This window comes from Bos javanicus, chromosome 8 (assembly GCF_032452875.1).
Source record: "Bos javanicus breed banteng chromosome 8, ARS-OSU_banteng_1.0, whole genome shotgun sequence".
NCBI lineage: Eukaryota > Metazoa > Chordata > Mammalia > Artiodactyla > Bovidae > Bos > Bos javanicus.
The window spans coordinates 73,519,944-73,532,959 of record NC_083875.1 but is presented as its reverse complement, the minus strand read 5'-3'; the positions used below and the strand labels follow the sequence as shown (position 1 = coordinate 73,532,959).

Sequence of the window (13,016 nt, the reverse complement as noted above, 5' to 3'; positions counted from 1 at the left end):
CAACTTTCAGAAAGTTACAGTCATTGCATTAATTTGTTAAAGAAAAAAAATCAAACCAAAACTCTTCTCATCCACATAAAACAAGTCAGTTCTTGTTTTATGTGGATGAGAAGATGCTTTTTCACAACAGAAACTCTAAAGCTTCAGTGGTAAATATGTGCCAACATGAAATAAAACTCAAGAGATAAGTTGCTGGGTCTGAAACCAATCCTTTTTAACAGAATACCAACAAAACATTTCTCCTTTGAGGGGAGGATGTATTTAGGTTTGAAGGATGAAGAAATTCACTTATTTCTCCTTAAATGTAGGTTCAACTCAAATGATTTTATTGGAAACTTTTAAAACATTGAGGTTGAACAAAGATGGGAACTGGATGAAAGAATCTTTCAGGCATGAATGGTGGGTTACCTTCTCTCTTGCCTAACTGCTCTGCTGGCAGTGTCAGTGACTGCTTTAGTTCTCTGATAGGTCTGATTCTCTCGAGGTCTCTTGGAGCGTGTTCTCTCCCTTCTGGCCGAGAAAGGATCTTCTTTTGCAGCCTCTTGACTGGGTGGTACTTTTAGGATTGGCAAGTGTAGAGGTACAGAAGCTTCTCCTCCTCCTCTTCCCAGGTAAACTGGCATCAGGAGCAGCGGTAAAGCCCTCACCGTTCTCCTCACTTGATGTGGAGGGCAGCGTGCAAGGATCCTGCCTGGAGGACACAGGCTCAAAGCCTCTGCTGTCAAGAGTACCTACTGTTCTCCTCTTGGTTCTCTGTGAAGTGCAGGAGGCAGGAGGCGGTGGAAGTGAAACCCACACGAGCCCTCCTTCGCTTTCCAAACTTTTCTGCAGCCTCAAGCTGCGTCTTACTTTGGTTTCGCTCTTTGTTCTCTGAAGGCTTTGCTCAATGGAATCAGATAAATCTTTACACAGTTCGGAATTTTCTAAACTAATTTCTACCAAGCTGCTCATGCTGTAGGAAGGTTGGAGGTTGTTGGTTCTTTCCAAATGTAAACCCGGCCCATCAGAACCACCCACAGAGTGTCCTCTGTATTTTCTTTCTCTGTCACTTACACCACTGCAACTGGCTGTGGAGTTTCGTCCCAAATCCTCACCTTGACTTTTACTTACTTTTCTCTGGTCAGTTAAGACATCTTCTGAACAATCACATTCTTTTTGTGAATCGGGTATGAGATGCTCAGTCTGTAGTTTGTCTTCTGGAATGACTGAGAAGCCACTCTGTTTTTCACATTTGATGTTCATATCTTCTGAGATTTTAACTATTTGAAAGAGGTTTTCCACATTTTGACCAGCAGCAGAAAGTTCTTGGGACTGCAGGGGAAAATCGGGTTTTGGATTATCCGATACAACGGGTGTTACAGTCACTAAAGTACAAGAAATATGGCTGTTTTCACACTCAGTCCCGGTTTTTCGTTCGTTTTCACTTTCCAAAGTAATTGCTTTTGGGATATTTTCATTTTCATCCATTTCTATAGAGTTTATATTTGCATCTTGCTCAAAAGTAGCATTACTAAAAGATGAGGAACTTTTCATGTCAGAGCTGCAGGATTCAGATGCATCGTCTTTATTAAAGCCTTGAATCACCTGCCAATCTTCTGGGTCCTGAGACAAAAGATTTTCTCTCTTTGGAAGCATCATTTCTTCAAATTTACCATTTGAGTTGAAATCATCTAAGGGTATGTAAATAAGGTTAAATTGAATTAAAAAGCAACAATGGAAATAAACTTTCACAAATCAAAACAGGTGCCAAATTGTATCTGTCTGCATTTCAAGCTTTCAAAAAGTCACAAGACCTACAAATACCACCCTGTGCTTGCCCACCGCACCCCCTCCCAATCTGTCAGCAGTCTGTCTTGCTCAGTTCTTCCTCAACCTACAGGTTAAGAAAATATGTACTTAATGCATGAATTAATAAAGCACACAACCCGAGACCAGGGAAATGAGAACTGTATCTGAAATGGCTTCCTCTATTCTAATGTGCTTCCCATCCTACAAGGTCAGTTAGCGTGAGGCAGACACATTTTCCATTTCCCGAAAAATGAATTACTAAAAACGGGCAACACTGTGCTTTGGGAAGTTTTCTATCTGTGTTCCCCCTTGAAATAGAAAAGAGAAAATCTGGAATTCTGGGGGCATTTGAGGACTTCGTTAAAAGGGACTTCTGAAGACACTCCGGTTGTATGCCCTGTGTTAAAAAATTAACATGAACTGCACCATAACCTCAAATACAGCCCTGTTGGTTTCCATTCTCTAGAAATCCCCCCCATTCCATGTCCATCTCTGACTATAATTCACCCTCCAAGAAGACGCGTCATCTGGAGCCTGCCGTGTGTTTCTGGCACCTGGTGTTACACCACAGGTGAAAAACACATCAAGGTTTTCAGGTCGCATAATACAGCCTAAGTGAATCCAGGCTTTGTGAACTCTCAAGCTCAGTACCATGAGAAGTCATCTCTCTGGTTATTGCAGATAATAAAGTTTTTAATTGGTCAGTCAAATGTGTATAAAAAAATGTTTCAAACAAAATTGAAACTGAAAGATAAAAACATAAGCTGAGCCCCAAACCTACAAAACAACCTGTCAGTTTGAAAAGGTATTTATACAACCCTGACTTGGGTACTTACAATCATGTCACGGAAAGCTAGAGATAACAGAGGACAGAAGCCCCTTGGTGCCAACCAACCCATATGTCAATTGGGCTCTTTAAATAACTTTAAAACATTGATATTTGTGTATTTTTCATGAGATTAACATACTAGAAAAGGAAGGCAGGGGAGAAGGATGGAGGGAAGAAGAGAGACAGAGGGACGGAGAGATGGCTTCAGACCCTCAGAGCAGATGAAACCTACAGATTAAAAAAGAAGCTTCAGGTATTTTTGAAAAGAAATTCTCTAATAGGATGCATGATGGAAGATATGCACTAACAGTCACTGTTCAAATGCCTTTAGAAAAACCCTATGAGGAACTGGGGATATAATGAAAATAGGTCTTAGTTTCCAGGCTCATGGGAACAAAAACTTGCAGGGGAAGATGGTGGACAGATCATTATAAACCAGGTGGTAAAGGTATAATGTGAACAAAGAGTTTTCCTGGGAATGCAGCCAGCCTGGCTAAGTCCTAAAGGCTAAGCAGCACTGTGCTCAGTTGCTAAATGTGTCTGACTCTTTGTGGCCCTGTGGACTGTAACCTGCCAGGCTCCTCTGTCCATGGAATTATCCAGGCAAGAATACTGGAGTGAGTTGCCATTTCCTCTTTCAGGGGATCTTCCTGACCCAGGGATTGAACCCATATCTCCTGTGTCTCCATCCCGTTGTCCCCTGCATTAGGAGGCAGATTGTTTACCCCTAGTGCTACCTGGGAAGCAGACACCAAGAGTCCATAATGACATGTACCATATTCACCCCTGACTCTACGATAGATCCTTTATAGTATGTTGCAAATGGAATGTAGGCTATAAATATTTGATGAGTGACAAAGGAAGCTATTTTAAAACTGGTTCCATACAAAATTCACGCACCAAATGAACTCATTTTCAATTTTCAGGATGATTTAGTCGATTGAAACTCAAGCATTAACCAACCAGATGTAACTCCAATCCAATTTTTATCAGGGTATCAACAGACTTAATCTTCCTTTTCAACAAAATTTTCCAAGTAATCAAGTTTGATTTATAAGTCTTTCCAGAAGACGTTTAGCAGTGCCAACTCTACTGAAGTTTTTTCAGGGCAAGTTTTTTATTTGTTTGTTTTAATTTTATTTTTAATTCATAGAAGATACACTATTACTGAGCCATCACCTTGTTGACTTTCAGCAATGGAATACACCACCACTCAGAATTCATTTTGCTTTACCAAAATGCTTTAAAAAGCAAAGACAGGGTAAAAGGAAATTCTTTCCCCTAAAATTATATGCAATCTACTGTGTCTGAGTTTCTCTGGGGAGAGGGAGTGTCCAGCAGATTCTGAAAAGTGTCTAGGTGATCTGGAAGTTAAAGAACTACTGCTTTAAAAAAAAAAAAGAACAACAAAAACACGCTTTTTTGGCCACACCTTGTAGCATGTGGGATCTTAGTTCCCTGACCAGGGATCAAACTCACGCCCCCTGCATTGGAAGCCTGGAGTCTTGGCCACTGAACCGCCAGGGAAGTTGCCCACTGCTTCTTAACATTCTTGTGGGAATAGGAGGGAAAGTTGCTGTTTTAAATTTATGTATTCTTGACACAATGAAGAGAAAAGGGGAAAAAAAAGAGAGTGAAATGGCAACAGAGAGGAAGAAGAGATACAGTGGTGCATGCAGGCTACCTGGGTACGTCCTCCGAACGAGGCTCCCAACCATTGGCGTCTCAGAGACCTCCGGCAGCTCAGGGATAGGGCTCAGGAGCGGCTTCTTAGAGGCAAGGTCTCTTTCTCCATATAGAGACTTCTGGACACCTTTTCTCTTTCCCTTTCCTTTCTTCTTTTTGCAACCTTTTAAAACCTGAGAAAATGTATTAGAACGCCGTCACTGAGAAGGATGGAGCACCACGTACCCTTCTGACCCTCAAATTAAATTTTTATAGAAAAACTTAAGACTAGTTATTCCATTTAAAACTTGAGAAACTTGAGTCAGGGTGAAGGGGCTAGGTAGTTTACAGGTGTCAACTAAAATAAAAGCTGAACTCAATTTATGAATTGTAGAGTCACGGTCTGTATTTCCACAAAGCATGTGCTGAAATAAGTTCTGGATAAGTGAAAAACAGGTGAGGTGCTGTAGAACTGGACAGACTGAAGACAAGAGGAACTGTAACTAGGATGTGGTTAGGATGACTCAGGATTAACCTAGAATGAGTTCTCTATTGGAAACTATGGAAAACCGTTTTCTGTTCCGAGATGTGGATGAAGAAACAACAGGTGTGTACATAAAATTTGAAGATAACGCAAAGCTGCTTCAAACAAGAGACGATCTAATCAAGATTAAAATGATCAGGTCAAAATAAGATGGAATTCAATAAGCATAAGCAGAAGATGAGGGAAAAAAGGTTTGGTAATAACTGATAGAAAACATGTGGGTTTCTATAAAAATTAAAACTGCTTTAATACTATCTGGAATGCAGTGTTCAATTCTGACTGCCTATCAGTAACTGACCACTAATGCTCTATTGTTTAAAAAAGTTTCATATGGATATTCCAGCAATACCACTTCTAGGCATATAGCTCATAAAAATATAAAAACAATAAACAAATAAGTTTCGCATGGAGAAGACTTGAGGGGAACCCAAATACTGTATTGAAATAATACAGTATTATTAGGTTGTTATGAGCAAAAATAATGAAATATATTCAATGTGATAATACTGGAAAGAACCAGATTTTAGGTCAACATAAGGAATACATTGCTAACAGTTAGAGCTTCTGGAAAATGGCATCCATTCAAATCTTTATGGAGAAACTGCTTTGTGCAGGTAATAATTTGCTAGGTATGAGATGTAAAAACAAGTCTTTAGGGAACTCTTGGTTTAATGGCAAGTAATTGTAATACATACATACAGACCAGGAAAGACTCTACATAGACTGAGAAGACGGAGACCTGGCCTACAGGAGGTTTTCAAGACAGGGTCCACAGGAAATGGAATGTCTAAGCCAAATTTTAAACAAGTGAGAATTGTTTCGGTTGATGATGGGAGTGCAAAGAAAGGCTTTTCAAGCAAATGCAGAGGGAACAGATCTAAGCGAGGCAGCACAGAGCAGAGGAGGAGCTGTTCATGGTCCACTGACCCACAAAGCAGCAGCAGAAGAGGCCAACAAAGCCAGCAAGGTCCTTCAATGCAATGAATATACCCCAAAAGCAATGAGGGTTCACCACATGGTGACTTAGAGAGTGGAAACATCTGAGTCTGCGTTTGAGAGAGAGTACTTAGGTAACAGCACAGAAGTGAATGGTGTGGAAGAGTGGAAGACATTTAAGAGTACAGAAATGCCACGGAACTTTATGTTCCTTGAGATTTCTATACATATCCTGTAAAAACAAAACAAGAAAAAAACATTCCAGGAAAAAATAATTTTAGAACTGTAAAAGATAAATGGTCCTCTTGGTGATTTATAATATACACTGAACACTAAATTCTCTGAGAAGTACTCAGTATAAATAACCTCTATATACATTAGAAAAATGCTGGCTTAAATATTTTTCCACGAAACATTCTTTTTTTTTTCAGGGAACATCTGTTGATTTCCAAAAAATAATAGTTTGGTCAACGGAAATGGAAACGAAGAGAAAAATCTTTACTTGGGTTCCATAGCTAAGCTGCAAGAGAGAATATTTGGCTTTGTGCCAGTTGTCTTCAGTTCAAATCCCGACTCTGACACTTCACTCACTGCTTTGTAATCTTAGGCAACTTACCTCACCTCTCTGTACCTTAGTCTTCTCATCTGCAAAATGGGAACCACAAAAGCACATACCACAGAAAGCTGTGGTGAGCATTATATCAATACATGTGAAACGGTTAAAGTATGGCTTGATTCATAGGAAAGGCTATGTGTTAGTTATTCTTTTTCTTCTTACTACTTTGAATACTGATAGGGGAGGAAGTATTTATAACATTAAATTATGCTCTTAGTGTTACCGTGTGACCTCAGCCCTACTGCGTTGGTTAGTATACTATGATCAATGTCATCAGGACAGTTTCTGATTCATGGCTCAAGTAAACCCCCTTTTAATAGGATTCTGGAAATCTTTGTTTATATAAACTGTCTCCAACAGTGCCTGGATCTTAGTGGCTTCTCAAGAAACATAAATGAACTAATGAATGAATGAGAAAGGAAAAGTACAGTTAAACATAAAATTTGCCGAACACGAGGAAAGACTAGTGTTGTTTTTTCACAGTCATGGACCAAGAGAAGGACACCACCCAAAAAGAAAAAAGTAAAGATGAACTAACACAATTGTAAAATTACTACACTCCGATAAAAGTTAAAAAAAAAAAAAGAAAACCTGTGGTCTGTCACGAAAACATACCTAGCAATGCTTATCTTACCCACAAGAAGGTTTTGTCTACAAAGGTTAGAATTTTATCAATACCTGAATTTACTCCAATACAAAAAGCCTTCTTTAGACTAACAAACAAGAGATGTGAGTGCATGTGTACTCAGTTGTGTCCAGCTCTTTGCGACCCCATGGACTGTAGCCTGCCAGGCTCCTCTGTCCATGGGATTTTCCAGGCAATAACACTGGAGAGGGTTGCCATTTCCTACTCCAGAGGATCTTCCCAACCCAGGGATCAAACCGCATCTCCTATATGTCTTGCATTGGCAAGCAGATTATTAACCACTGAGCCACCTGGGAAGCTAAGCAATTGGAATCCTCAGGAAGCCATGTGATGAGACTGGTTTAGGAGTTGGAGACAAAGGACAACTCAAGATATTATGCTTAATGGGATTCTATTTACTCCCCAATCACCATTATTTCTTCTCACACAGGGAACGAGGTCATGCAACAGAAGTGCTTACTTCTTCTATTATTTGCACAATTAAATTGTTTTAGAGTAACTTTAAAATTATTTTAAAATAATTCAGGTACAGAGCAACACATCAAACTGAACAGGAAAGCTCCTGGTGAAAAGCAAACATTTTTCTGTCCCTGCCATTTACTTATTTATTGGCTCATTTTTAGTTCCTGTAGCTGGCTCCATCTCTCTAAAAAAGGGACTCGGATTGCTGTATTTTTAACATTTAATAACGTAAAGTTTCAAACACTCAAAAAGAAGAGAGAATAGGACCTTGAATCCCATGTTCCCAACAGCTAACTCCTCTAATTACTAACATAGAAATCATGATTCATTTATAACTCCCTTTGCTCAGATTATTTTAAAGCAAATCCCAGACACAACATCATCTCATCTGAAAATCCTACAATATCTCTAAGAGATAAGGGCTTCTTTTTTTCCCCACACACACACACAAAAAGAAACATTCTATTATTTGGCATTGTATTTTATTGCTCATTTTTTTCCTCTTGTACAATGAACTTTTATTTATTTTTCCCAGCTTTGAGATGTAACAGACGTATAACATTATGTAGGTTTAAGGAATACACATAAGTATATATATTATGAAATGATTACCTTTTTCTAAAATGACAAATACTAGTCAGCAATAAATGGAACTATTGATATACACAGATCTGGACAAATCTCCAGAGAATGATGCTGAGTGAAAAAGCCAGTCCCAAAAGGTTACCTAAAATATGAGTCTATGAACATAATGACAAAATGAAAGGAATAGAGGACAGACTGGTTCTTAACCCTCCAGGACTGGCTGCTGGGGGGTTAAGGTGGGGGAGGCAGTGAGAAGAGGATAGAGCTACAAGCCAGAAGAGATCTCTGCAGCAATGGAAACGTCCTGCATCTTGACTGTATTTTGTTATCTTACCACTGTGATACTGTACAACTGTTTTGCAAAATGTCACCATGGAGGGAGCTGGGCAAAGGGTAGCTGGGATCTTTCTAGTTTTTCTGATAGCAGCATGCATCTTGAAAATGATCTCAAAATAAAAACTTAGGTGCAAAAAAAACCAGATAGCAGTTTTCCCTAATATTTCCTCCCAGTTCCACTTTCTCCAAGTGGCCCTTAATTGTCTTTTTACAACTGTTCAAATCAGGATTGAACAAGGTCTCCACACATGTCATTTGGTTGAGATTTTCTCTGTTCTATGGCTTAGACCCCTGCCATTTATGTGGTGAATGTCCTTGAGGCATATTATCATGTAGTGGCCACCAAGCTCTGGATTTGGGTGACTGTACTCAAGTATGTCTTTATATTCATCTATCTCCTGATACTTCCTATCAACCAGATATTAGATCCAGGCTTAATTAGATACAGCTTTGATCTTTTTAGGAAAAAGCATCTCATGGAAGGTTGTAAATGCCCTCATTGCACCAGTAGGCCCACCTTCTCCCCCTGCATGGCACTACAAATGACCAGTGGTTTCAGGTGCCTATGACCTCCGGCTCCCCCATTAGCGTCTTCTTAACATTCAACAGCTTTTGTGAACAGATCTTTTTGATTAGTGACAACTATCCCTAAGAGCTTTCTCTTATAAACTATTTACCTGAAACATAGCTCAAATTTTATCTTCTAGCTTTCCAAAATGAAAAAACCCGAAAATAAGAATTGATGTCCTAGACAGCTGCTACGGTGACCTTTAAGTTTGGTGGTTCAGGTCAGTTCAGTCCAGTCACTCAGTCGTGTCCGACTCTTTGCGATCCCATGAATTGCAGCACGCCGGGCCTCCTTGTCTATCACCAACTCTTGGAGTTCACCCAAACTCATGTCCATCAAGTTGGTGATGCCATCCAGCCATCTCATCCTCTGTCGTCCCCTTCTCCTCCTGCCCCCAAGCCGTCCCAGCATCAGAGTCTTTTCTGATGAGTCAACTCTTCTCATGAGGTGGCCAAAGTATTGGAGTTTCAGCTTTAGCATCAGTCCTTCCAAAGAACATCCAGGACTGATCTCTAGAATGGACTGATTGGATCACCTTGCAGTCCAAGGGACTCTCAAGAGTCTTCTCCAACACCACAGTTCAAAAGCATCAATTCTTTGGCACTCACCTTTCTTCACAGTCCAACTTTCACATCCATACATGACCACTGAAAAACCATAGCCTTGACTAGATGGACCTTTGTTGGCAAAGTCATGTCTCTGCTTTTGAATATGCTATCTAGGTTGGTCATAACTTTCCTTCCAAGGAATAAGTGTCTTTTAATTTCATGGCTGCAATCACCATCTGCAGTGATTTTGGAGCCCCCAAAAATAAAGTCTGACACTGTTTCCACTCTTTCCCCATCTATTGCCCAGGAAGTGATGGGACAAGAGGCCATGATCTTCGTTTTCTGAATGTTGAGTTTTAAGCCAACTTTTTCACTCTTCTCTTTCACTTTCATAAAGAGGCTTTTTAGTTCCTCTTCACTTTCTGCCATAAGGGTGGTGTCATCTGCATATCTGAGGTTATTGATATTTCTCCCGGCAATCTTGATTCCAGCTTGTGCTTCTTCCAGTCCAGCGTTTCTCATGATGTACTTTGCATAGAAGTTAAATAAGCAAGGTGACAATATACAGCCTTGATGTACTCCTTTTCCTATTTGGAACCAGTCTGTTGTTCCATGTCCAGTTCTAACTGTTGCTTCCTGACCTGCATACAGGTTTCTCAAGAGGCAGGTCAGGTGGTCTGGTATTCCCATCTCTTTCAGAATTTTCCACAGTTTATTGTGATCCACACAGTCAAAGGCTTTGGCATAGTCAATCAAGCAGAAATAGATGTTTTTTTGGAACCCTCTTCCTTTTTCCATGATCCAGCGGATGTTGGCAACTTGATCTCTGGTTCCTCTGCCTTTTCTAAAACCAGTCTGAACATCTGGCAGTTCATGGTTCACATATTGCTGAAGCCTGGCTTGGAGGATTTTGAGCATTACTTTACTAGCGTGTGAGATGAGTGCAATTGTGCAGTAGTTTGAGCATTCTTTGGCATTGCCTTTCTTTGGGATTGGAATGAAAACTGACCTTTTCCAGTCCTGTGGCCACTGCTGAGTTTTCCAAATTTGCTGGCATATTGAGTGCAGCACTTTCACAGCATCATCTTCCAGGATTTGAAATAGCTCAACTGGAATTCCATCACCTCTGCTAGCTTTGTTCATAGTGATGCTTTCTAAGGCCCACTTGACTTCACATTCCAGGATGTCTGGCTCTAGGTGAGCTATCACACCATCGTGATTATCTTGGTAGTGAAGATCTTTTTTGTACAGTTCTTCTGTGTATTCTTGCCACCTCTTCTTAATATCTTCTGCTTCTGTTAGGTCCCTACCATTTCTGTCCTTTATCGAGCCCATCTTTGCATGAAATGTTCCCTTGGTGTCTCTAATTTTCTTGAAGAGATCTCTAGTCCTTCCCATTCTGTTGTTTTTCTCTATTTGTTTGCACTGATCGCTGAAGAAGGCTTTCTTATCTCTCCTTTGTGGTTAGGTTTTCATTATGAGGAAATTAAGTGTTTTTTCCTATTTGATGTTTCTGTTTCAAACCACTGCAATCAATATGTCTGATGGCTACACTGTCCTACCTTTGGTCAGCAGAGGACCCTTCAAAATGATTGTGTGTCCTTTAATGTGGCCCCAGAAGTTTCTTAGGCATCCTTGCATGCACACTGCTCCAGATCTGCGCTCATTTTCTGCATTTGCTGCTGTAAATCTGAAAGTGGTCATTTCACTAAGGTAATATCAATCCCTTTCAGTTGAGATGGTAGACATGGCAATGTAGGTACAAAGGAGGCTCAGTGCTTCTACAATTTATGAACAGAAAGAGCTAGAGAATTGTTTTAAATGGTAAAAGCATGTGTTCATGATATTTTAAATTCAAATTTAGTCTAACAAGGTTTTGAATTTGATTTTAAAGTTTATCTTATTTCCAGTGAAGAGTCTGGATTCCTACTGTTCAGTTACTCAGTCGTGACTGACTCTTTGTGTCCCCATGAATTGCAGCACGCCAGGCCTCCTTGTCCTTCACCGTCTCCTTGAGTCTGCTCAGACTCATGTCCATTGAGTCAGTGATGCCATCCAATCATCTCATTCTCTGTCGTCCCCTTCTCCTCCTGCCTTCAATCTTTCCCAGCATCAGGGTCTCTTCCAATGACTCAGCTCTTGGCATCAGGTGGTCAAAGTATTGGAGCTTCAGCATCAGTCCTTCCAATGAATATTCAGGACTGATTTCCTTTAGGATTGTCTGGTTTCATCTCCTTGTAGTCCAAGGGACTCCAATATCACAGTTCAAAAGCATCAGTTCTTCGGCGCTCAGCCTTCTTTATGGTCCAACTCTCATATCCATACACGATTACTGGAAAAACCATAGCTTTGACTAGACGGACCTTTATTGGCAAAGTAATGTCTCTGCTTTTTAATATGCTGTCTAGGTTTGTCATAGCTTTTCTTCCAAGGAGCAAGCGTCTTAATTTCATGGCTGCAGTAACCATCTGCAGTGGTTTTGGAGCCCAAGAAAATAAAGTCTGTCACTGTTTCCATTGTTTCCTCATCTATTTGCTCTGGATTCTTAATGACAGTTAAAAAAAAAGACACGCATACACAAATCCTTTCTTATTTGCTTCATTGTAGAGTAAATTCTTCTATCAGTGAGTGTTATTGTTTAAGTTTTTCTGCAGTTATTTTTGTTCCTGGGGCAGCAGAGGATGAGATAGTTAGATAGCATCACCTGACTCAACGGACACGAATGTGAACAAATTCTGGGAGATAGTGAAGAAGAGGGAAGCCTGGCAAGGTGCAGTCCATGAGCTTGCAAAGAGTCAGACATACTTGGCAACTGAACAACAAAATCAATGTACATCCTATTTGGAACTTTCACATTTCTGATCCTGAAAAAAATTTATGAGGTTAAGCTACTGACTTGATATACAGTTACATCAATTTGTTTCCTTTTGTTTAACAACTTTAAAAAATTGAACTATAATTGTTTCATAATCATGCAGAACATTTACAGTTCAAAGTTAAAAGGAAAAAACATATTCAGGGAAATCTAGCCTTTTCCTTTCTGTTCCCTCCTCTGTCTCTTCTCCCTACAGATAACCAGGTTTTATTAGTTTTTGATCTATTCTATGTTTTCTCGTTATTGTTGTTAATCATATATACACACACACAATTTTTTTTAATGCTCCCTACTTTCTTAGATAAAAGGCAATATATTGGTTTGTCATATTAGCTGCCATCACAAAATACTGCAGACTGGGTGGCTTGTTGTTGTTTAGTCACTAAGTTGTGTCCTACTCTTTGCGACCCCATGGAATGTAGCTTGCTAGGCTCTCATAACTCCTGCACTGGCAGGTGGATTCTTTACCAGTGAGCCACCCAGGAACATAAAAAATACACTTTTTCTTACACCCTACTGTTGGTTGAAATCACACTTATTAAAGTTCCCTTTCTATTGTTTTAAAAAAAATTTATTTTTGCTGTGCTGGGTCTTTGTTGCTGCACATGGGCTTTCTCT

General features: G+C 39.9%; 1 protein-coding gene across 3 annotated transcripts in view; it reads right to left on the bottom strand.

The window, feature by feature from the left end:
- Positions 1 to 303: 303 nt before the first annotated feature.
- The window catches only part of CDCA2 (cell division cycle associated 2), a 43,493-nt gene continuing 30,780 nt past the window's right edge, over positions 304 to 13,016 (bottom strand). For all 3 annotated transcript variants that reach the window (XM_061425873.1, XM_061425874.1, XM_061425875.1), the window contains 2 exons: positions 4,302 to 4,476; positions 304 to 1,670 (listed from right to left, as the gene is read on the bottom strand). In XM_061425873.1, the coding sequence (XP_061281857.1) occupies positions 454 to 1,670; positions 4,302 to 4,476 (1,392 nt within the window). In that variant the 3' untranslated portion in view covers positions 304 to 453. The remainder of the gene's footprint in view (positions 1,671 to 4,301; positions 4,477 to 13,016) is intronic.